Source organism: Anarrhichthys ocellatus, unplaced genomic scaffold, assembly GCF_004355925.1.
Source record: "Anarrhichthys ocellatus isolate YVR2014 unplaced genomic scaffold, GSC_Weel_1.0 scaffold30, whole genome shotgun sequence".
Lineage (NCBI taxonomy): Eukaryota > Metazoa > Chordata > Actinopteri > Perciformes > Anarhichadidae > Anarrhichthys > Anarrhichthys ocellatus.
The window spans coordinates 2,226,885-2,252,863 of NW_022280060.1; the positions used below are offsets into that span (position 1 = coordinate 2,226,885).

The 25,979-nt window shown below is 41.9% G+C and overlaps 1 protein-coding gene across 13 annotated transcripts in view; it reads left to right on the forward strand.

Annotated features, from left to right (window-relative positions):
• The window catches only part of cacna1ea (calcium channel, voltage-dependent, R type, alpha 1E subunit a), an 81,491-nt gene that overhangs the window by 39,826 nt on the left and 15,686 nt on the right, over positions 1–25,979 (forward strand). For 7 of the 13 annotated variants that reach the window (XM_031864298.1, XM_031864292.1, XM_031864294.1 and 4 more), the window contains 19 exons: positions 8,533–8,636; positions 9,079–9,237; positions 10,871–11,061; positions 13,409–13,512; positions 14,465–14,580; positions 14,841–14,894; positions 16,033–16,074; positions 17,315–17,410; positions 17,625–17,834; positions 17,989–18,101; positions 18,244–18,356; positions 18,581–18,712; positions 19,444–19,513; positions 19,708–19,825; positions 20,054–20,121; positions 20,342–20,433; positions 23,222–24,142; positions 24,358–24,608; positions 25,394–25,499. In XM_031864298.1, coding sequence (XP_031720158.1) covers positions 8,533–8,636; positions 9,079–9,237; positions 10,871–11,061; positions 13,409–13,512; positions 14,465–14,580; positions 14,841–14,894; positions 16,033–16,074; positions 17,315–17,410; positions 17,625–17,834; positions 17,989–18,101; positions 18,244–18,356; positions 18,581–18,712; positions 19,444–19,513; positions 19,708–19,825; positions 20,054–20,121; positions 20,342–20,433; positions 23,222–24,142; positions 24,358–24,608; positions 25,394–25,499 — 3,060 coding nt within the window. Of the gene's footprint in view, positions 1–8,532; positions 8,637–9,078; positions 9,238–10,870; positions 11,062–13,408; positions 13,513–14,464; positions 14,581–14,840; positions 14,895–16,032; positions 16,075–17,314; positions 17,411–17,624; positions 17,835–17,988; positions 18,102–18,243; positions 18,357–18,580; positions 18,713–19,443; positions 19,514–19,707; positions 19,826–20,053; positions 20,122–20,341; positions 20,434–23,221; positions 24,143–24,357; positions 24,609–25,393; positions 25,500–25,979 lie in introns of those variants that run through there. The other 6 variants (XM_031864301.1, XM_031864305.1, XM_031864304.1 and 3 more) reach the window with 4 other exon arrangements.

Here is a 25,979-nt window from a genome sequence, read left to right on the forward strand (position 1 = left end):
TGTGTGTGTGTGTGTGTGTGTGTGTGTGTGTGTGTGTGTGTGTGTGTACGGGAAAATGAACAGGCAGAGCGTTGGCAACACTTTTCTTTCACTTTTCAACAAACCTTTGTTTCTCAAATCAAACAAAACAAAACATGAATGTGTACGTGAGTAAGATGACAGCAAGGTGACAGCAAAGTGTACAGCAAGTGACATTCAAATGACATCCTCTGAGTAGAAATTGGTGTTTTAGCTGTGATCCTGTATTATTAAGTGAGTGAATAATGATGATGGGAATTGACAGTCTAACAAGCTCCCGCTGTGTCCCTGTATGCCCTCTCTCTCACTCTCTTCATGTTCCTAGCCGTTATAAAGAGGCTGAGTGGGCCGGGAAACAAAGACTATGTCAAGGGCCTTTATACAGTCTGGTCTGGGATCTGATCAGTAAATGAGCTGCTACACTGAGATGAAAGCGGTCTCGAAGTTAACGGGAATTCTTGTCACATTAGATTTAGTTAAATTACTGGTGAAAGTTACAAAAAAGGGTTGAACAGAAATTCACAGAAACATTTGTCAATTATAAACAGGCAATTTGTCATTACACATCAGATTTCAGGCAGACCACCCTTTGGTGAGTTCACTCTGATTTGTTCAGGCTCTGGTTAAAAGACTTGCAGAACAAAATACACGGGGAACAGAGTCTTCCCACAACGTACAGATGGAGTTTAGAATGAAATTATATCTTTCAAAGACAGACCGAGATGGAGGCGCAGGAGGTGTCAGCGCCGTGAAGACTGCACTCACACACCGAGACTGAGTTGTACAAACGTTGTTCACTTCACAGGGAGACAGGCTGAAGTGCGCACTCTGCACTGGATTCATAACAACATATATTACATGAAGTGGGATTTCTGGAGATTGAGTTGTGCCAAGAAACTGTGGTATGCAAATAGTGGCCTGTGGGCCAAATCTAGCCACTCAAACTAAAGTTAAAGTCTCCCTCCATCTAACATTGAAGCAGCAGTGTCACATTTGGGGAAATATGTAATAACACTTGCCAAGCAATAAGGGGAGACTCTAGGAAGTTACTGTCCCGGTCCAAGAAATAGTTCGGCACATAACCCCCCTTTAAAACAGTGAATTGCCATTTTTATGTTTTGTAAAAACAATTGATACAACACCTCGATTAGTGAGCTTTAGAGGTCCTGGTTAGCAGATTTCTGTTATCTTTGGACAGAGTTGTTCTATCTGTTTCCCCCTGTTTGCTGTTGGCGACTATAATAAAGTAACCCTTTATAACTTACAAGTCAACTGTGGTCTTCCTTATGCCAATCAGGGGCGTAGGTTTGGTTTCAGCATTGGTAATTTTGAGCAGGTGCATTTTTCTGGATCAATTTATGGTGGAAAAGCCTTTATTTATGTCACAATCTCTGCCTTCTATCTTATTGATAGCTGTCAGTTTCAAGCGGAGACGTAAATAACTACCAATGTCCGGACCTCGGTGCTACAACCGATGATCTCACCAGATGTGCATTTCTCCGAGACGGTCAACAGGCGATTCTGCTGCTCAGTCTCTCTGTGCGGGTGTGATAAAAGATAATGCAAACGTTATGTGAGAAGTATGCTCAAATATTGGTAGGGACTATTCTGTCCTCCCAAAACATTGGAAGGGAGATGTCCATACCGTACATACTGTATACAAACCTACGCCCTTGATGCCAGTGAACAAGGTGAAAAAAGTGCCCATGTTTGAACCTAACTGCTGACTCTGTGATGTATGGGTTGAACCAATTGTTGCTACAAAGAACCTGTCTTCTTTTTCATTTAAAATAACGACTTGTTTCTTGGGATGAACTGAAAGAAACACTTGGGGATGCAGTATTTATCTGGCAGTCAGTTTTTGTTTGAACCAGAATCAGATGTCTTCTGAGAGGCGTCACAATCAACTATCAGTGTTGTTGGCAATACAAAAAGTGGGTGCTCTGTTTCTCTGCAAAATGCTTCTTTTTTTTTACACAGTCCATATGGGAATCCCAAGCAGAGCTAATTTGGAGAAATTGTTTTTAGACATTTTTATGATACCAGCTAACGGCCGTATCTCCTCTCTTTACTTGGTTACAGGCCATGGATGTATTGGAGCGAGTGCTTCTGACAAGCAGCGAGATTGAATGGATGAGTGTCCAATGAATGAATGAATCAGAGATAATTCAAGGGACTGCAGGTAGTTTGAAATATCTCCAGTGTTCAGCGCACCGTGATCCAGTGTTCTGAATTATCAGTGGCAGAAAATGAAGTAATGTTGAAGAGTTTTAAATTGAATTGAATTGACTGGGGTGGAAATTACATTATTAAAGGATCTCCACGCCAATCAACCATAGATTTGCATCATCAAAATGCAATCAGTGATCATCCATCAGCATCCATCATGTACACTTGAAATTTGTATTAGGATAATAATATAGTATGTGAGGAGCATTAAATAAGGCGCAGGCTTTTCTGAGGACACCATGTTTTCTCACTACAGTCAGTAGTGAAGCAGCTTCTTGAGTTCTGTTTTTGTCGTATCATTATCAACAAGCATTGTGTTGCATTTGGCTTTTATTGTCCACAAGAGACAAACCAGACCTCAAGCCAAAATGCAATCACCTTTATTTAAAGAATATGTTGTTCTTGAATGTGATTTTCTATTTTCTCTAGATGTTGTGAGACTAGTATCTCACAAAGAAAATCTGAGGATCAACTAGAAGTCCTCGACGTTTCAGAGAGAAATGCTGTCTGTAGTTGCTCTCTTTTTAGAGAGACTTTACATACAAAACACAATCATAAATGTTGCTTTACTGGGTATAAGATATGTTACATTAATATGGATTGAACAACTCAACAGTAAGAAAAGAAAAGTAATATAAATTACATTAAATGCTGCTCACATGTTACAATAGTATCAATAGTTAGCAATAATTATTAACAATAATTTAATAATATAATAAACAATAACATAGCAAGGACTGGAGCAATTCGTCAACAAAATGACAACTTGTACTTTTGATACTTGAATATGTTTTCTTTATAATATAGTATGGAAGAAACATTTTGAATGCAGGACTTTGGCTTCTAATGTGAGGATCAAGAAACTTATTCTACCACTGCATGCTGAAATTCATATTCCTCCACTCAAAACCATTAAAAATATAATGTGTTTTGTAATGTGTATTTCTAAATATCTCACTTTGTAATTCATCAATGTTCTTGCCCTGCCTGTGATCGGGTTTTATGATAGAAACATACTGTATGTAAGCTGTGGATATGATGTTATGCAATATTTCCAATTTTCTCATTGGTTTTGCTGTATGTGAACTTTTAAGACCTAGAAAGAGTTGGTGTGCCACTGCCAACGACTTATCTCTGCACTGTACTGAATTAAAATTCCTCACTCCCTCGCTCTCTGTCTTTATCTCTTTACCTCTCTCTTTCCTTCCAACAGATGGCTAATAAATAATTTACCCAGATCAACTATTCATTCTGGCCAAAGAGCAAACATTTACCTAACTGACACATAAACCAGTATGCGGGCTGATACTCAGCTGATTCCCGTAAAGCTAGGCCAGTATCTCAGGCTGTCGATATAAGGAGCAGTAACAATTGATCTTGCATAACAACTTGAATATCTTGTGTGAATGTAGAAGGGTTCAGTGTGTGTTTGTGTGTGTGTGTGTGTGTGTGTGTGTGTGTTTCAGAGAGAGAGAGAGTAAAAAGGATGAGGGGGGAGTTAGAAATGAGAGAGCACACTGTGGGAGGCGGAGAGGCTTATATTAACTAAACCAACCAGAGCAGCACTGTAGGAGTTCCTCCACACAAGTCCTTATTCTGTCAAGACGATCCGCTGTACACACACCACCCACTGTAGGATCGGCCACCAGAGGAGTTATATGAATTCATGGTCCTGCAGAATCACAGGTCTTCATAACATAGGACTGGATGAGAGTTCAGATTGTAGTGTCTTATCAATGCCTAAAACTTACATTTTGTTGAATCAACGAGATAATTTTATCTGAAGAAAGAAATCTCCAAATCTAGAGTCCCAGTTTTTAATGTTCACTTGAGCATTAAATTGTATTATGGACACATTTGTCAAGTTATCTTGCTGCTACTGATATTATCAGTCAGCTTATTAACAGCTTATTCAGATCTCTTTCACTAAATTGCCACATGTAAATGCAATAACTGATCCATTCTTGGGAGTCAGTGACGAGCAGATTCTCTAGTCCGTTCTGAGTGAGCAAAGGGGAGCGCTTTGTGATCAGAAAATAACTGAATTCATCCTGAAGCATAAGGAGATATCAGCAACACAACCAACAGCAAAGGGATATGCCAACAGATCACTGAGGACAGAGAAGGGAAACCTGCACCGTCGTATTGCTGTAAAACCCTCTGTCATTATGTTACACCAAGATGCCCCTAAAAACAAAACAAGGGGGGCCCCCAGTGTCCTCTCTATGAAAGTTTACTTTTGACTCTAGTTGGTGTTCGGGCTACGCATTTACCATGGTTGAGTTGCACAGTGTTACACTGTATTAGTTGATGTTTTTAGCTCAGCTTTACCAACTCATTGTGTGTTTCTCCACAGTGCTTAGTACTCCTACATTCTCTCCTCCAGATGCAATCTACTGCAAGTCATGCTGCTGGATTGTACACATTGGCATTGACACATTAATGACTATATACTGTATGGTATATTGCTTTTTGTTGAATGGAAAACCTCCCAGAAGTCAACTTTCCAAGAACTAAGAACAATATCTTTTATCACCACTATTTGGTATCAAAACATTTTTTCCACCTGACCGTTAGACATAGAGATCACCAGAAAACCTTTTTTTTTTACAGCAGATATTTTTATAATAGCAATAAAGAACAATGAAAAATGCTTTTGTATTAAACAGCATCTTGTGATGCACCAGCATTATCCTGTAACCCCTGAGCTGAGAACCAGTGGTGTTAATAGCACATGTTGTGGAGCTGCTATCATAACAATAGTCAGGTGTGCTCATATCATGTTAGTTAGCAGCTTGACAGTGACGAGGAGAATAAGTCACAACGTTATCAGTATCACAGCATGACGGTTGTCACAACAGATTTGTCACGCAGCAGCGAGCTGTCACTTCTGCACGGCATGTCATTGTTACTCACTTATCATGGCTGACAACTCTGACCAGGGCATAACGCATAACGCCTGCAGATATACGTGCATGGTGAGCAAAGATGTTTTTCTGCGCGACATCTCCCGGTGACTAAAAATGACTTGAAGATGCACCAGGCACCTGCCAGATGTGTGTTGTCTCTGGGATCAGTGAAGGTGTTCATGAAGTGACTCCGGGGTTCAATCCATTTCAAGACGCTCTCATCCCCATCAGGCCCAAACTGTAGCTCAAATTTTAACCATCGAGTTTAGTTGGCAGAGAAAAAAAAGATAGACAAACTTGGAGAGATGTGGGAACTGTAGGGAATTATAAAACGGTTACTTCTGAAATGTATTTAAATGAACACACTCTTGCAAATTCTTATATTTACGCCTCTGGTGCACCAATAGAAAGCTACAAGTAAAGCATTGTAACCAGACACAGACAGAAGGTCTATATCTTTTATTCAAATTAAATTGAATGTTTTAGTCATCATGACGACTGATATTCACTATGAATAAGATATAAGTGTTTAATATAAGTAATATGATTTTAATAAAAAAGTGTTTATCTCCATTTCAATCATAAAATAGATTTAATCCAATACAAACAACGGATGAATAGTCCCGCATTAGGGAGAAGGAAAACTACAGGGAGGAAATAAATCTTTCTTTTGCGCCAAATCAGCCATGTGTTGTGTTTCCCGTGGCTGAATTACATCTGCCAGTTTCTGTGGCCAACCTTCACCTTCCTCATCTCGGTCATAAAGAGGGTGCCAATGTGTGCCGATGTCCAGACGGCAGTATAGTGTGAAGCGTAGCTGTCATAATGATGATTGGAAAGCACTGTAGTGGAGGGAAGTGTAAGTTACTGGACATTTTGGCAGTATTTTCATATAAATTCATGAAATTATTCGTATTTCTGCCTGGACTGTGTATGTAAAGTAGTTATTATTATTCTTTGATAGATAATTTTCAGTTCCTGCTCAAAGCAGCCTGTAATAGATAAGCGTTGGTAAGATTGGCATCAGGCCGGACCAGTTCCACCTGAAAAATGTTGTTTAATTTAAGCTTTTCATTTTATGTACCCTTTATGTACAATACAAGGTGGCTTACAGACAGTTCCAAATCCAGTTTACTGTAATATGAATTCCTCATCCTCTTCAGCACCATGGACAGCTCTTAGGAGCTGTGTACATGCAGTGTACTGTGTACATAGAGTTTATGCATAATTTACACAATACATATAAACATTTTGTCCAACTGGAACATCATACACAACAGTGTCAGGACACAGATGAAATCATTTTTTCTGTCTGCGCATATTTCAGCATATATCTACACGTACAGAGAGTTTCTTTACATACAGCCAATCAAAACAATTTATACCGAGTGTATTTTTGCAGGCTTTAATAGCAGCTGATACCGTTCTATCGGCATGATACTGACTTCCAGACCGGAGCTCAAGACACAGACACAAAAGAGGCAAAGACTGAGAACCAGCAGCAAACATTCTATTTCTAGCTGCCAGTCTCTTTCTTATTTGCGAGCATGAACACACACACACTTCCCTGGCTTGAACAAGCAGATAATTCAAAGTCCGCTAACATGACTTTTGTCTGAATAAAGGAATGAGTCCAGGTGGACTTTGAGAGCAAAAACACTCCAAACTGCAAACGGTGGTTATTAGAAAACGGGACCCAGGACATCCAACAGCCGACTAAATGAGGTAGCCATTTTTAGACCCTCCATCCCTTCGTCTCCATAACAACTAAAGAGCAGCCAGGACTGACTAATGGTCTGAGGAAAGATTGAAAGATGGAGGAATTGGAGGGCGAAATGACAGAGGTGGCAGGAGGCAGCAGAGGAAGCGATTGGGGTAAAAGGAGGGAAGGAGAAAAGGAGAAAAGGAGAAAAGTACAAAGACATAGCGTGTTGGGGGTGAAAATGGAAAAGGGAGGAAAATCCAATGGGGAATAGTTAGAGGTGTGAAACTCATGAGAATAATTCTATTTCTGTATTTGTGTGGATGATGGTGAGCTATTTTTAATCTTTCTCTCACTTCATTCTCCCTCTTCCTCTCACTCTCTCTCTACATGTCTTTCTTCTGTTAATTAAATCAGATGACGCTCTGTGTCTCCTAACACTAGACCGGACTAATTTTCACCACTGTGTCACAGGAAAGTAACTGGGTCTGTGTTGCTGCTTTTCTAGCTGTCTGATTGCAAGTATGCCATCATCTTCGAGTAACTCACTGTAAGATGTTGTTTTAACATTTTACTGCACCATATGTTTAAAATGCTGCACTTTTACAGAATCCGCCTATCAATGACCTTAGACGTTCTTGTGTTATATGTTGTTCCCTTCATTTCAGTCGTCTTGTCATGATTGAAGTGAATTTAATTACGGCAAATGGCCAGAAGAGCAATGAGCACTCGCGTACAGTTTAAGTTTAAGTTTTGGAGTTGATACGCAAAGTAAAAATGCTGCTCCATCCTCTCCTTGGCAAAAACCTTTTTATTTTTACTTTTCATCCATCCATCTATTTGTTTTTCTCTCACTAGGTAACCAGGTAAAAAGGGATATAAATGTGTGTCCCGGTCAGTGGAAAATTGATAAACAGAGTCAAAGGTGCCAGTATAATTGGGAAGGAGGTTGTATAAACAGGGGGACGAAGAAGAAGGTGAGAGGAGTGAGGTTTAGGGATGAAGAGCAGGATATGAGGGTATAGAGAGGAGAGAGAAAAGGGAATCAAGAGGGCAGACTAATGAGGAAGCAGTGGTGTGTGTGTGTGTGGGGGGGGATCACTGTCTTTGTTTTTCCTCATCAGTCTGAGGGCTGAAGGCCACAGAGGTGTATTTAGAGGGCGGGGGAATAGATGAGAGAAAACAAGACAAGGTAAAAATGGAACTTTCGGAGGACTGGCTTTGTGAAGCAGATAAGAGGTCAGTGCGATTGCGACGTGTGTGTGTGTGTGTGTGTGTGTGTGTGTTTGTCCGTGAGCCTCATGTCTCTCCAGCCTGAGGGTGTCTTGCCCTCCCTTGACAGAGCTGCTTTCTTTGTTCTGCTCCTAAATAGCAGTTGTCACAGCCATTGCATCCTCCCACACACAGTGAAGCAGCCAAAAGCCCCGAAAAACATCCCTGTTTGTTTTCTCTGTTTTCTCTCTGCGTGCTGGAGACCTCACACTCCATATCTAAGCTCTGCAGCCATCCTCCAATACTATGTGTGATGGCCCTACTGTGTTTTTGTGTGTGTGAGTCCCCTTATTGACACCACTCCGCAACAGATTATAAAGCGTAAAATTGAAGTATTCATGTGCAAGGCAGGGACAATTGTGCTCTGTGACACTGTGTGTCTGTTTGTGTTCTCCTGTGCAGGATCCTGGCCGCAGCAGGGGCCCATATGAACATCTCAGTGGACCTGAGGACCCTGAGGGCGGTGCGAGTGCTGCGGCCCCTCAAACTGGTCTCAGGCATCCCGAGTAAGCACCACATTACATCAATATCCTTTTATATGCCAAGAAAATGAAACATATTGTCTCACTCCCCTTGGTGTGTCCAGCCATGAAGACAGTTTTGGCGGTATTTGGTCAGGTTTTCAGATATCGCCTCGGAAAATTTAAACTTCTAAATTAACTAATCAACTATTTTGATAATCTATAAATCATTGAAGTAATTCAAGCAAAGAATCATTGATTCCAGCTTCTCAAATGAAAGTTTGCTTGACTTACTTGAATGATTTATAGATTATCAAAATAGTTGATGGTTAATTTTCTGTTGAAATAAATTAATTGACAAAGCGCTTCAGCTCTACTTGAAAATATGTATTCTTTCAATCACTGTAAAGTGAAGTCAGTACATTTCATGACTGGCATGTTTCACAAATTTGTTTTCACTTGAACTCACTGTGTGCTCTACTTCTAGGTCTGCAGATAGTCTTGAAGTCTATAATGAAGGCCATGGTTCCTCTGCTGCAGATCGGCATGCTGCTCTTTTTTGCAATCCTCATGTTCGCCATCATCGGCCTGGAGTTTTACAGCGGCAAACTGCACTACACCTGCACGCCGCAGCCTGGAATACTGGGTACAGACACACTCATTGCATATATGTCACTGTAGCAGACAGGTACATGCTGCACGATTACATGCAGTTATATGCAAAGTGATGCTTTTTATAAGCAGATATCTGTACAGGATGTGCACAATATGTACATTAAAGTGGAAAATAAAAAAGTGCCGTTACTCCCCTTATTCACATATTGGCGTGTGCATCGACCAGTAATACTGATCATTATTACATTCAGAATTTTACAGTGACTAAAAGATACTGGGAGATATATTGTTCGTTAAATGATTCTTTTATTTATTTACACATATCATAGCCTTTGTCTGAACATTTAATTTGTCTGGCAATGTTTGCTCTCTCAAATCATATTCTATAAATCAAAAGAACAGATTCAGAAAACTTTAAAGAAAAGTTTCATTAGTTCTACTTGTTCACAAATAAAAAAAAGTTATGATGGACAGTTCACTGATTATTTTTTTAAAAGGACGTGAACATTGTATTGATTAATTACAGCACCCTTCTGTCTAGTATTTCACACAGACAGGAAATCAAAGAGATGGAAATATACAAGTGTGTTTTAGGAGTTCAGTCAACATAAGAAACTGGCAAGTTCATTTGTTTTTTAACGTTTTTCTGCTAATTCAGTGTTCCAGTTCAGATACACAAACGTATACACACACACACACACACACACGTAAACATATGGAATAATTAATTCTACTCTGTGTTGATTACTGTTATTCAGATATTTATTCATCTTAAACCAAGATCTAATTTAAGTTGCATTGCAAATCAGGAAATTATCTCAATAACTCTGACACACACTTATGGCATGGATTTTTAAAAAAAGAGCAATTTGTAGAAAGGGCCTGAAATGGTTGGGAATCATAATAATTGCGAACGGATAAAAGACAAATTTAAGAACTATTTTTGTCAGCAAACTGCATCAGACAAGGGAAAAGAGTCGAGACTGAGCTCACGGTGTTGTTATTGAGTGTGTATCTGCTGTATGTGTGTGTCTACGTGTTGTGTACATAGCTCTTTAGGTAGCAGCGCCATTGTCATAATCACAAATGCACACACACGTACGCACAATGGCACGCCAGGCTGCACCTGCAGGCTTGATCAAACCAAACTGTCAGTGTTGTCTTGTATAATTAAAGAGAATGCGGTGCTCTACAATAGCTCATTGTGCATTCACAGCTGTCATTAACCTCCGTGCTGCTCACGTCACGCTGAAGCTGAATGGACAGTTAGATAACAAGGCGGACTGAAGTGCGTAAATTCTGTCACTGAATGGTCATGTTACTGTTCTGACAGGTGCGCTGCTGCTCCACTGCTCCCCTATAGGTTTCCTTGTGACACGTGGCCAGTAAGATATCTTCGAGGCTAAGAAACCGCTGTCACACAACTCAATTGTAGAGCAGTAATGAAGGGCAGCGTTGCTCACTGGGTACGTGGATGGGTTTAAACTGTGCAGTAAGCGTGAGAACAAAATATTCAAGTTCTCAGATTCAGTGTGAAAATTGTTCAATGCGCGATAGCTTTGAAATTGAATACGGGCATTCATTGACCAGGCAAGGTCTGTTTTCTGTTGTTGGTAACTTTGGTCCCATGTACGACACATTTTTTCTATCTATTCACCTTTCAGAAAACGAGACGGTGGACTCCTCTGAGTACGAGGTCCCGTGTGGCGTGCGTAAGTGTCCGGCCAAATACACCTGCAGCGATACGTGGATCGGCCCGAATGACGGCATCACTCAGTTTGACAACATCCTGTTTGCGGTTCTCACGGTCTTCCAGTGCATCACCATGGAGGGGTGGACCACTGTACTCTACAATGTAAGACAGCTCACACACATGTACACTCACGTGTGCCGCTCATATTATTTCCCTGGATTGCCGCAAATTCTTGAGGTGCAGCAGTGTGTGCTCTGTTGATTCTTGTTTTGCTCTCAGCTTGCCATTTTTATTCTATCTATCCTGAGAAATGTAAAACATGCTGCAAGGGCTGAACAGAGATTAGACTGCCCACCTACTACTTATGAAATATGGCACGCTTCAGAATCTCTTAGAAATGTAATCTAGGATTAATGTCTGTGTAAACATCTGCTATGTTTCGTGTGAATATGAACACGAAGACAGCAGATAGAAAAATTACATTTTTGGCCTCTGTTTACCCATATTTAAATAGACAGAACTAATGTGAATCATTTCTTTAAGCAGGACCTTAATGCCAATTTTAGCAGAAAATTGTCTCCCTGAGCCATGTCTCTAAAAGTATTTTTATTACTCCATGGTTACGTGATGTATTGGAGTATTTGTATATATCATGTCGTTTTGTCATCCTGTATGACTGACATCATCAAGTCCTCCTGGTCCACATCTCAGAGCAGTGATTGACCGTTCACAGATCGATTGAGAATAAGAGCGGGCTGAGTCAGCTCTGCTGTTGCTCTGTAGGAAACTGAACATTTTTATGCTCAAGGACTCTTCGTCCAATAGCAAAAGCCTGAGGACATGTTTTGAATCCTCTGACAGTTATACAACAGAAAACAGGAAAATACCGCATCATGTTCATAATGAGGGTAGCTTATCTGATGTAGAGTATCTGTCAGACAAGGATTGAGGTGCTGCAACGTGCTTTATGAGCGTTTATCTCAGAGTTAGAGGAGCAGGAAGACACACAAACACAAACACACACACACACACACACACACACATACACACACACAGACACAGACAGTATGTAGAAAGAAAGGCAAGCAGTGGAAGGTGGTGGCACCATTTGCTAATTTGATATGTTTGTTGCCTGCATGACCATCCAACAAATCAAGTCCAATCATGTCCACCTCTGGTTGAGTTACAAGATCCTGTGCAGATAGGGGCAGTGTGCAAAATCCTGCCCGTGACAAAAATATACCATCAGAGACGCATTTTGCAAAACAAAATATTCTTCTCATCGAGGCCTGGACACTTCTGAGATTTGCGAAGTAACAGTATGCATGGATACATTATGCCTAGTGCAGTGTTGCTATCACAACAACTGTTCTGTATTATTTTAAGACTGAACCATTTTATAAACATATGGGCATTTTCACTGTGATTTACTTTTGGCAAAATATCTGGTGTTGCATCAGATTGGAAGGAAATACAATGTGTTCAGAAGCTTTTTCGGCCAAACATGTTTCCGATGCAAGTTTTGATACATTTTGAAACCAGTAAGGAAATACACGACTCAAGATCGAAAGTACTCAACAGAAGTTGTGCCGAATTTCAGTCAAAAGAAGATTTATTAGCGCTGACACTCCCTGCCAAAAACAACTGAATTTATCAAAAACTCCTTTGTATGAGCATGACATTTTGGCGATACCATATAACGAGAAGTATTTAGGAAGTCAGAGTGGTGGACTTCATGAATTTCACTATAGGCTGCAGTCTAAAGATTTCTATTATTTGAGCCAGTTTTAATCATAAGAAGAAGACAAAAGAAGGATAGACAGCTGTGTACTGTAGGTCATTGTTGTACTGTATGCTTCTTGTAAGTACTTCTTCTAAAATGATATTTGTACTTTTCATAGCCAAAAATCAGAATTGTCAGTCGCCAAAATATGTGGAAACCAAAATAAAAATCACAGAATTAATCAATAACTTAATGTCTCCTTTCTTCCTTTACCAAAGATCTCAGTTAAGCAACACTCATAAGTATACATTCACGAAAGCAAACTGCTGTGCCAGGGTGTAATTTGCAGTCTGCTGCCTGCTCTTTCAGTTTGTATTGAGGTGGATGAAGGCAGATGATTTGCCAGGTTGATTGTATTATGTTGTCTGAAGTGATGCGGAATGAGCTTTGCTGATGAACAATGAAGGAGGGAGGAAAGTGGGAGGATGACATGCTGAAAAAGGACTGCTGACCCTACAGGCTCACTGACTGAAGTAGAGATGCTGTACTCTGTTTCTATGTTGGCTTCATACAGTAGCTTCAGTACCTCCACTCTCCTCCAAACTCTTCCTATGAGGCCAGTGTAGATCAATACACATGATGTAGCTGTTCGATGACCTGCCTGCACTCAGGAACCTTCAGCAGCCACCCAAACACCTACACTTGTGTATTTCTGCCAATGGCAGCATGAATGTGCTCCAGCCTGATGTGATTTTACTGAATTTAGAATTTATTTTGATGTTTCAGACCGACGATGCCTTGGGCACCAACTGGAACTGGCTCTACTTTGTCCCTCTCATCATCATCGGCTCTTTCTTTGTCCTGAATCTTGTGCTGGGAGTCCTCTCTGGGTAGGTTCACAAGTTCAATCCAGGTTCATTTTAAACTTATCAAGGTTTCCGCTTCGTGTGACAGATTTATGCTTTTTTTCAGTTACTTAATGGTACCTTTAGGTGGTCCTTTGAAACTTATTGGTGATGCACTTTAACTTTATCACTTGATGAAGATAGCTTGGACATTGTGCCGAGGCTTGAGAGCTATGCTGGTGGGAGTTTAATCTCCCAAACCAGATTTGTCTCAGGTTAGGGGGCTAGCAAAAGACAGCACACCGACACTCCAGGTGAGGGGGGTGGGCGTAGAGCTAGCAACACCATACCAACAGAAATTCTGTTACCGAAATTGCTCAGGGATGTCATTTCGGCCTTATGTCCCACAGAGGACAAAAGGAGTAACTTAACTGACTAAGGGCCGCTCAAATGCACCTTTAGTTTTGGTCTCTGTCAAGATACACTGATTCTTTTGAAGACTGGGCTCAAGTTCAGCTACTTTTTTTTTCAGGTCCCTCCAAGGCTACACCACATCCTTCAAAGTAGATGGCCCTTGAAATTGGCTACAGTTACAGTATGCAGTGCAGTCAGCTGGTTGTGTTGTCAGTAGGACCTGGCAGGCTATAGGCTGGTAGCCAGACAACACTCTGTACGCTGCTTTTTAACTGGCTGGATGAGTGGTTGGCAAACTAGCTGCTGTCAAGTCAAATTGTGCTATTTCAGTTCGTGGTGTGAAGGTCTATACAAGTTAATTAGTATTACGTAAAGGTTAATGGGGGAGACAGTGAGAGACCTCCTTTGCCTTGCTCCCTCTCCTCTGCTCTTGTGGTTGAATGAGCAATGAGAAGAGTTCAAAACAACAATAGATTTTCCCCCGGTTATTGTCTCCAAGAGGATTTATTTATCCGTATGACTATAAATCCCTGTTCCCTTAAAGAGTAAATAAGTTATTTTGTGGTTTGATTTTGTTCTGCAGGGAATTTGCGAAGGAGAGGGAGAGGGTGGAAAACCGCAGAGCCTTCATGAAACTGAGACGCCAACAGCAGATTGAGAGAGAGCTCAACGGCTACCGGGCCTGGATCGACAGAGCAGGTGGCTTTAGTCCCAGTCACGGCTCACCGGGACCAAGGATTTGGCTCTTGATGAGAAAAGCAAAATCGATACTTCACTTTAAGCGTTAAGACTAATCCTATCATTTGGTGAACGTATGACTATCTGATGCAACCTGTTTGTTCCACCACAATTGAGATATAGTTGTAGTCATTGTTAGAAAAGATGTCTGTATACCTCTTTCCATCTGAGCCATCATCGGCTGCTCATTTCTTATCGGGGTCTGACTTTTTGCTTTCCAGAGGAAGTGATGCTTGCAGAGGAGAATAAGAATTCAGGACCTTCTGCCCTCGATGGTAAGTCAGCAACGAACTTTGTTTTTTTCTGGTTTCATTGTGCACATTGCCTTTCTGCTATCCTCACATTGCTTTACATTCTGTCTCTCTTCGACTGAATCAGTTTAATGCTGGCATGTACACTTGATGAAAATGTGCTTTATGAAGACTATTCAAGCATATGCCATTAGAGTCTGCATTATGTATTTGTCTATGATTTTAAGTTGACACGCTACTTTTTAGGATATAGTAATAAAATGTATTTTCAAGGAAGTTGAATTATATTTCAATCTGGTTGATATGTTGTAGCCATGCTAGCAACAACTAATGACAATGTCAGTTGATCAGTCAGTTCACCACTTTGGTCCAGACTAAAATATCTCAACAACTACGGGTTGGATTGACAAGAAATGTTTTTGTTAATATTCCTGGTTCCTAGAGGATGAATCTTACAGACTAAAGTGATCCTCTTACTTTTCACCTAGCGCTATCATCAGGTCAAAATGTCAATTTATCCAATATTTTTGATTTATCACCAAATACCTACAAAACCACCCTTCCCATCAGCCTCAGCTGATACTTACATGTGTTCTTTAGCAAATGCTCAGATGCAAAACTAAGATTGTGAACATGATAAACATTATTACTTGTTTAACTTCAGCATGTAGGCAGAGTGAAATGTGCCAAAAGTCAGGTGAGCATCCCTATCAATGTTAAACAATGTTGTGACCAATCATTAGGCAGCAGTGGGTTGCAGGCTTTGCTGTCATAAATCTTAGCACTCTCATTGTGAACATGTTAGCATGCAGGCTAGCTCAAATCATTGTTGCGCCTCCAGCCTCACAGAGCCACCGGCGTGGTTGATAGTCCCTTAGTATGGTCGAAATCTCACTGAATTGAAGATTGCAACAGAAAAAGTACAGTATGTCGAGTCAGGACATATTGTATTGAGTGTGGTGCACTTGCACAGATCACTTTACACCATTACATTGCCCAAAACTCTCATTGAGAGATTTAGTACAGATTCTGGTAAACCAGCCACTAAACACAGTTCCCCACAGACAGATACCATGCCTGCCCTGACCCTCTCAACTCTACTGTGACCTTTCCTCCTCCCTAAACCAGCAGGGCTTTTTATTAAATGTTCATTGATTGGCAGCTCTCAGGAGCCTCCCAGAGTGGAGTACAGGTGGTGTCTATGGTGAGAACCGTCCTCTGTTCTGCTCTCTCCCTCACCAACTTCACCACCTCATTTGCCACACGCACACACACACACACACATACAAACACACAGCTACTCAAAATCACACAAACAAACACGAAAAGAGGGCAAATCCTTACTGAAGTATGTTTCTTGTTCGGTATGTTTCTGTCACTGGAAGAACAAAGACACTCTGAAAAGATAAAAATAAATTGAATGCAAATCTGTAGTAAAAACAGATAGTGGCTCTAGCTGTTGTGATGGAAATACATGCAGAAGCTCTGAGAGCTTTGATTAAAAAGAAAGGTGGCGCACTGCGGTTGCCTAAGCAACCATTGGTTTATGTGTGTGCGTGTGTGTGTGTGTGTGCGTGTGTGAGAGAGTGTGTTGACAGGATTCAGTGTTCATGCCAGTGTGTGAAATGGCAGCAATATGTTTGCGTGTTTGATCAACAGCTTATTAAAAAAAAAGTCCTCACGCAAATATTAACTGCAAGTAGAATCATAAATCACAAGGTAGCAGGAAGGTATGAGTGGAGGTAGGACACACACATTCGTCAGCGAAAAAAAAAGGTCAAAACATACTCATCACACTCACTTCGGCATGTGTGCACTGCACGGCATGTAACCTGATACTGTGTGGCAGAAGCTCAAATAAGAGAAATGCATGGACCGTCAAGCCGCCTCGGAGCATGGTTTGCCATGACGGAGATCATGAAAAAGCACCAGAAGGTTTGCCTTCACTTGTTTGGATCATTACACCAACATTAAATGATCATTTTTATCGAATTCAACTGCAGCATTAATGTGTTTAACATTCCCTCTCAGCTAACTTCACAGACATTAGCTTGTCATGCAGATAATCCTTGTTGTGATTTTCTTCTTACCATTTGCTTCATCATTATCTTCATATTGCATTTTAAGTTTCCACACTTGGATACTGCCTGAGTCGACCTATTAGTGTCTGAAAGATGTAAGGGTGGTCATGCACAAGGCAGTTTTTTTGGGCCACATTAACATACTCCCATTAAAAAGGCAAAAATATATTCACTGATCAAGCACAATGTGATCGAAGGCAAAAAGTGCAAGAAATACAGAGTTTTGTGCTCATGTTGCCCAAAAGTCGGCTTTGTGTCACTGTCCTCGCGGTATGTTCCCTCTAATTTCACAGAATGTGTTGGTTATACAGTTGAAACATCTAGTTCTGGGACTTTTTTATGTTCAACCTGCTCTGTCCTCAGTGTTGAAGAGAGCCACCACCATCAAGAGGAGAGGGATGGATGTGGGGCATCGAGGGCAACCAGGGGAGGAACAATATGGCGACATCTCTTCTGTGGGTGAGTGGGAGTCTTGACAGGCTGATGAATATGAGCACATAAAGTGTAAGGCATACTCCAGTTGGGCACATTGAGCTCTGCTGCAGCTATAGAAGTGCATGCTTGACATTGTTGAAAACAGTGTCGGGATCACAGTTCAAGATACGCAACAGGAACATGCTGTTCAAGCACTGTTCGGTACCTTTCCTTCTCTGTCTCCTTCTCATCCCCGCAGGCATCCCCATGGCCAGAGTAAGTATCAGGAGTGCTAAGCGAGGTCCAAGAGCCTTTTTCCGCCGTAAGGAGCGTCTCCTGCGCATCTCCATCCGCCGTGTGGTGAAGACACACACTTTCTACTGGACAGTGCTGGGCATTGTGGCTCTCAACACGCTGTGTGTGGCCATTGTTCACCACAACCAACCTCTCTGGCTGTCCAACTTCCTCTGTGAGACACACTTCATTTCAGTAACACCTTGAAGCAGTTGATACACCTTTTTGTCACCACTGTAAATCAGTCAAATGGTTCTGAAAGTTGTTGCTTTATCACTGTTTATGCAAGTTTCAAGATTGAAGTGCCTTTGTTTTCCTTGTCGTTCCAGACTATGCAGAGTTCCTGTTCCTCGCTCTGTTTCTGACTGAGATGTTTCTGAAGATGTACAGCTTGGGACCGCGTCTCTACTTCCATTCCTCATTCAACTGCTTTGACTGCAGCGTCAGTACTCAGTCTCCCTTTCTACATATTTGTTTTTCCGAAAATCCTGCTTGTGTCCTATCTTCTCTGTGTCTCTCTTACTTTTCTCTGTCACTTCAGCTGTCGGTATAGACTCATTATGTGTTTTTATGTTTGTCTGTAGGTGATCGTTGGCAGCATCTTTGAAGTGCTGTGGGGTTTCTTCAGGCCTGGCACTTCCTTTGGCATCAGTGTCCTGCGTGCTCTCCGTCTGCTGAGGATCTTCAAGATCACCAAGTTAGTGCCGCAGCCTTCCTAACTCTTTGCCATCTGTTGAGATGTTACATGTTACATGCAGCACTTGAGGCGAGGTATTAGACGTTTTTCACATGTGTAGTAGTACTACTTAAGACCTGTTAACAGACTTTGATGTGAAAAATCAGTGGAGTTCCCCTTAAAGTTTTCTTTAAAATATTTTAGAAATTGTTTTTGCACTAATGTGATATTTTGTGACTGTCAAGGTATTGGGCATCGCTGAGAAACTTGGTCGTCTCTTTGATGAACTCTATGAAGTCCATCATCTCCCTCATCTTCCTCCTCTTTCTCTTCATCCTTGTTTTCGCACTCCTTGGTATGCAGCTCTTCGGTGGCAGGTAATTAAAATGCTTAAGGTTCTGTGCATTACTTCATGTAAGTACATAAAGAAATTGAGTCCATTGAGGAACCACACAGGCTAAAGACAAGTCTAATCCATCTGGCAGACATTATAGTTTTTGTCTCCCACTTGGCTCATTATTCATGTGGTTCCAGTAAAGACACATTCACAAACATAAGAACAAAGCTAAAGTAACATTCACGGATTGGTAGATTCGTCTGCACACAGTTTAGGGGAGAATAGATTGTCCTGTTCACGGTTCTTTTCCAACAGACTGTGTGAGCTTGGTCATGATTTCAGACTTTCTTCGTCACAGCTTTTGTTGCTTGGTTTTCCCCTGATGCTGTTTCTCACAAGCTGTCACTTCAGTAAAGGCTGGCCTTGTGTTTGAACTGGCCTCAAGAATACAGAACACAAGGGGGGGGAAAAAACACATCAGCTGGCCAGTCAGAGAAGAGAATTGATTTCTCTCTGACTGAGGAAATAAAACTAGAACCAGTTCTGGATCCCGGCCCGTCTTTAAGCAGGATTAGCAGGCTCGGTTTTAAAGCTAGAGAGACGATGTCAGGGTACCAAATGAAAATATAAGACCAAAGGCATCTATTCTTACCAAGCGTGTCATGCTAGCTTGTCGGGAAACACTCCAAAGTTAGACTATATTTTTGCAATGAATCATTGGCCTAAAAAAAAGACAAAAACGTATCTTTCATATGTGTGTGTTTCTCACAGGTTCATCTTTGAAGACTACACCCCAACAAACTTTGACACCTTTCCTGCAGCCATCATGACCGTCTTTCAGGTCTGGAAATAAACCTGACGATTTAATGCTCTCGACTTCACACAAGTTTTTAATACAGCCAATGACGACATACAGGAAACGCAATTTTGAGTGTAACAATATTTTAGCAGGTGTGCTGTTTATAGCTAAGCACAACAGCAATGCTCAGGATAGTTACGTGTATAATATTCTGTGAGTGCTGTGTGTTTTCTCAGATCCTGACTGGAGAGGACTGGAACGAGGTGATGTACAACGGTATTCGCTCTCAAGGAGGAGTGAAGTCTGGCATGTGGTCCTCTATCTACTTTATAGTGCTCACACTGTTTGGAAACTGTATCCTTAATTACTCCTCCTTCAATTAAATATGAAAGGGTTCCTTCCCAAATGTCAAAAACAGCATTTACTGCCTTCCTTTAAGTAGGTAACCTTAACTTTCTAGCGTTATTATTAAAGTAAAGGTACCATCATTTGATATTATTTTGAATCAATCATTTTGTCAGTCGGTATTCTTTGCTTTGCCCTGTTGCACTTTGCCCATGTCCTTAACTCGGCTGTACCAAGACACACTGCTGAATGTCTTCTTGGCCATTGCTGTGGATAACCTCGCCAATGCACAAGAACTTACCAAGGTAATAAACAAGTGAAAATGAAAGAACAAACCTGGTCTCATCTGCTTTTATTCTTGTTAGATTCTGTTACTAAACGCTAAAAAGTCTTAATAATCGTTCCACTCCACCGTGTCTAGTCCTGCTATCATCTCCCCTCATCACTTTGATTCTGTTTAATTATTTAAACTCACAGGCACGACAGTTGTTCAATCGCCTTTTGCTCTTTTCCTCTTTTGATCAGGATGAAGAGGAAGCAGAGGCAGCGTTCAACCAGAAGCACGCTCTCCAGAAGGCGAAGGAGGTCGGACCGTTGTCCTCCTTCATGTCTTCAGAGTAAGTGCTGTATGCAGCTTTTCTCCCTGCTTGACCTCCTCCTCTCTTCCCTCTGTCTCCCTCTTCCTCTCCCTCCCTCCCTCCTTCCTTCCTTCCTCGAGGGATTGTCTATATAGAACTGACCTGCAGGGCCAACACTGAGCACAAGTTGCTGTAGCCTCCAGCAAATGGCGAGTCCCTCATTAGATTGCAGTAGATTTGGCTTACGAACCACGTCATGCAGTTATAAATGGAGGCTAAGGGTCATCATTACAAAGCTTCAAGTTGTTCACTTAAATATCACTTAGGACCTGTTGAGAGAATCAGTATTTGATGCTGTCCCACTAGAGACTTTGATTTGATTGATACGTCTGAAAAGTCTACTATCTCCCCTCTGCCTGCCCCCAGCACCGTAATTTGCTCCAAATTGAAGTATATGTCTCCATGGTTACTGGTTTTACTCCTGGGTGGGAGGTGCTTATGATGTTGTCATGGAGACAGGGTTACTTAGTGTCCAAATTAACATGGCGTGTCCATCACAGTAATGTACTTCTGGGTTCAGCAAAGTGAATATTGTTGATATTGTAAAGAAAGTAAAATAAAGTGTGTGCAGGCTTTGATCCTTTGAAGTGTTCTCACTTGTGGAAATTTTGATAACGTGACCATGTTTTCTCAATGCTCAGGTTTCCAGCTTGCAGAATAGATTGTCTTTTTTTCTCAGGGATTGATTGCACAGTGCCTCGTCGTAGGTGGTGGAGGTGCATGCGCATGCACAAGAGTGGGGGACCTCTGGCTCTGTATGCACGCTGTGTCTTGAGAAACAAGCAGTTTGTTGCATGGGCATGTGGAAGATTTTACAAGAAAACTTTTTATTAACGTTACAATATGTACCGCCTTTCTTTTTTTCTGTCTATTTTCATTTCTTTCTTTCTGGAGGCCTTGCCATTTTCCTAAAACTTGCCAAACGGAAATGAAGTAAGAACAGAGCAGAAAGAAAACAAGAGATGTGCATCAGTTTTGGTTTAGCCAGTTAGGGTCAGAGTCCTGTCAGAGCCCATAGAGAAGACAGCAATACCACGGGGTCGTCTGGGCCGCCATCTGTATTCATAGAGGACACTCTGAACTTTAAGGGGTCTCTGGTCTCATCGGTGATGTCAGCTATGAAACCCCGGCGGTACCTGCCCCCGCTGACCTGGAAGAAACTTGCATGACAGCATTTGCTCCAAAAAAAAGAAAGGAGGGGGGGGGGGGGGGGGGATGCAGCATGTTGAAAGCTGATGATGATTTCACTTTGGGAGCGCATGCATCTGGTCAGCATGATCAAAGGAAGAAAAACTGAAATTACACACACATCCATGCTTTTCACTGACTGGAATATTTGGATAGTTTAGTTCAGTGTGTGTACAGTTTTTCTTCCATTGTGAAGTCTTTAATCCCTCTCCAAAATGCTCTTGAATATTCTGAATATTGTTATGCTATTATTTTGAAGCTCTGCACATGAATTGCCTCATTTAGCTCTACTAGCATGTCCGAAAAGAATGCTAATATGTGAGTGCTCTGAGTTGGGGGTGGTGCATCCCAATGTGCTGGTTTTGTTCAAAAGGTATCTAAATATGTATTCTTTTCCTGTGTGTGTTGATGGAGCCCATCTCTGTGTTTTCTACCTGTACCCATACCGTAGCTCAGACTGTCTAACGTCTCAATCTTACTTACGATGTCTTCTTATCAATGTTGCGCTTACTGTTGATGTTTATGAATGTCGTTTGATTGTTTCTAGTACTTCTACCATCTTGTTTGTCAATGTGCCGCTTGGCTCCAGCGGAGACGCACAGCGAAGCGTCGACAGTCCAGTCAGTTTCTGACCAAATTTATTCATTGCAAACATTTAAAGAAGGGATGTGCACAGTGGAAATGTTCCGTTGCAGACAGAATACACGATGTTGCAACTGAATATTTACTGAATAATTCATCCGTTTAGTATTCTAATGGAACAGTTTTACATATGAATAAGAAATTCCGGACAGCTGGTAAATGGCATTAACAGTCTATAAACGGTTGTTTTGATGACATTGTGTTTACCACTGAGAACCGTTCGCTGTGTGTCTCCTGGTCTGTTATGTCTCTGCTCACAAAAGCACTAATGTCTTGTTTTCAACCAATCGCTCATTGATAACACGGACCACACAAGAGTCCACGTTCCAGTAAGTAACACTGTCTGTTCCGCTCTCTCAATCTCTCACTGTCAACGCTTGTCTGATTTTCTTAAATGGGCAAATGTCCCAGACTCATCCTGTGTAGTCTTCTGTTCATGCTCTGTCCTGTACCTCCAAACTCTCCAGCCTCATTTTATTCCACCTTCTTTATATCTATTCCACTGGTTTCATTCTGCATCTTACTCTTTTTGTTATTATAGTCACACAACAATTCCTGGCTTGGTTAATTTATCGCCTAACATCTTCATCAATCCAGTAAATTGCTTCATGTTGATATGATTTAGCTCTTTGTTGTTAATATACCACATGGTTCAAATGTATTGATTGCTAATTTACATTTCATAAAATGAAAAGGGAAGCTTTACGCAAATTCAGAAACTCTACTTTGAATCAAATTAGACTTTTGGTGAATACATAGCATGCAAAAATGTTTTCAGACCTGGACCCATAAATATCAACACTAGCTAAAATACTTAGCCTCAAACCAAATTAACTACATCACTAAGACATTAACCTTAACTTAAACCTTCTGTGCTGCAATTACTACATTGTCTGCTTCTATATGCTGACATTTGGCCTTTTCTTTCTCTTCTTAGTGGAAGCCGGAGGAGGCGGCCCTACCTGTACAGGAAAAGAGCCATCCACCGCAGCCGGCCTACCTACTCCTGCTCCCTGGAGGAGACCCAGGGCAGCATCAGGGAGGGCCGTCCACCCCCACCACTCAACTCCTCTAACTCTTTCATGTCCAGGAGAGAGAGAAGAAAAAGGATGACCATGTCAGTGTGGGAGCAGAGGACCAGCCAGCTGCGGAGACACCGCCAGATGTCCAGCCGAGAGATCCTGTTCAGCGGCCCCAGCGAGGAGAAGGACGGGCCCCCTGTTTCAGCCCAGACCCAACATGAACGTCCCCTGTCACTGCACCGCAAGGCCATGGAGCACACACAGACTGGGAGTTTGAAGCAACTGGCGGACCCCTTAGACTCCCCATCCAAGAACCAGGCTTCAGGCTCCTCCATGTCGGTGGATACGCCTCTGGATGCCCCCCCCTCTGGTGACATATCTGAACCCCCAGTGGTACTGGCAACAGAGTCGTTGAATGCGACGAACGTGCCCCTTGCTGATGTTTGTGTGTCTGTACCAGAGCCTCACGAATCGGACTCCATCCCTGAGAACGGAAAACTGGTTATTCAGCAACACAACAACACCGACAGCGAGCACCCGAGGCAGAGATTGAATGGCGAGCGTCAACACAGGCCAGTAAAGAAGTTCAGACCTCCAGATAACCTTGACACACTGACTCCTGAGATGGGCGGTCACGGTGGGATCCGGGGAAGGAGGGCTCTGCATCACTGTGATCATCAGAGCGGGGCCAGAAGTCAGGCGTCATCACCCGGGAATGGAAGCCACTTGGCGAGTCGGTCGGTCAGCAGAGAGAGGAGGAGAAATCCAGGGAAAGTAGAGGAGAAGGAGGCAGAGACTAAAAAGCCGGAAGAACTGTCCAAACCTGATGAGAGCAGGTGAGACAGACCAACAGCTTTTAGGATTAGTATTAGGATTTGGTAAACAGGTGAAATCAAAGTCAAGAGAGACAAGAATGATTTGGAGAAGAGAGGGGAATAAGATGCAGCAAAGGTCCCCAGTCAAGAGTCATCCCATTTGTATGTTTAATGCCAATGACTTAGAATGACCTGGAGATGTTTTAAAAATAAAGTCTTTGTGTCTGTATTTTCAGACGGAGTGACATGAGTGAGGGAGGAGACACTGAGCCACCAGACAGCCAGAGCCACAATGGGGACCAGTGTCCTCAGAAGCAGGAAGAACATCCTCAGCAATCAGAACCGTCTCCACCTGTCATCAAAGAGAGCAACAAAGAAGAGAATGAGACAGACCAGGACCATGACCATGACAAATCTCAGCTGAGCTCCAGTGTGATCATCGATGTGCCCAACGTTCATTCATCTTTGGAGCTCTCCACGATTACGGGTATTTGAGATAAGAAATAGGTCATGCAGTTGCAGAGTCTTGCTCGATTTCATATTTATTCATCGACTGTATATTAGAAGTGGTCGTAGCCACAGTGACGTCACCCATTGGTTTCTGGACGGCCTTTTTTCGGTCTTTTTTTACAACTAGATACATGAGAGGATGAAGCTGAACTGAAACTGAAGAAACACTGTGAAAGGGTTACATTTGTAGGACAAAAACACAGACAACTCCCAGACTTGACAACGCTGTGGTAGTGACCTGTCAATCACAAGGTAGCCACGCCCTAAAGCATGCCCTGTTTTATCGTCTCTTTTACTCTAAATGGGACCATAATTTATTAAATTAACATTATGCTGTATTGAAGAAGTAGGATAATCTTCGCATAGACTTCTATACAATCGTCCTAGAGTAGTCGCCCCCTGCTGGCTACTAGAGAGAATGCAAACATGAGGCAATTCCGCATTGCCTTCACTTTTCAATCCCGGAGGTTGCCGCCTGTTTCTATGCACCTAAGCTAAATGGTGTCATCCACAGCATTTTTTAGAAGTGGTGAGTCATGTTATTGTGGTAAGGCAGTGTAGTCCCCATAGCTAGTGATGGCGAGATCTGTTCTCAGTGGGTATTTTACAGATTAAAATCCCATTTAGAACACTAAGATTGCAACTTTAAAGTGCCTCCTTCCTTGTTTGTATCCACACTGTATCATCCTCTCATTCTACACGACTCTTCTCCTCCTCACATCCGTCCTCACCTCATCATCTTCTTCTCCTGACCTTCTCCAGTCATCAGTAAGGACCCTGAAACCTGTAAATCAGAGGAGGCAGATGAGACAAAGCCTGTCAACACTGTGAATCCAGACAGCATGTTCCTCTTCAAACCTGACAACCCGTAAGTTGCCACCACGAGAATCAGCTTAATAACACAGGGGAATGGTGATACTCCAAACATCACATGTTCTTGATGAAATTGCCACCACTGGGATATTTGATCTCTTTAGATTGGATTTCATCCCTGTTGTTTAAACCTGCTGCCATTATATTTCAGTCCATAAGTTTGCATTTCTGCAGACTTTGCTTGAGGGAATTACCCACAATTCATAGCGTTATAACATTAAACACAGGTATACCAGGGGAAGCTGGAGGCGTAAAAAAAAGGTAAACAAAAAAGGACGGCGCATGGGTGTTCAGCCTGGCATATTAACTTTACACAGTGCTTTCCTCTTCATATTTATACTAGTTCAAGTCCTTGCAGCCTCTCACACTAAACCATTTGACAGGTGATGTCAGTTAAGTCCCTTAAGGTTTATGGCTTTAGTGGGCAAATTGGGATTGGGCCACAGTCTCACTCTTAGTAAATATGGTACCTGAC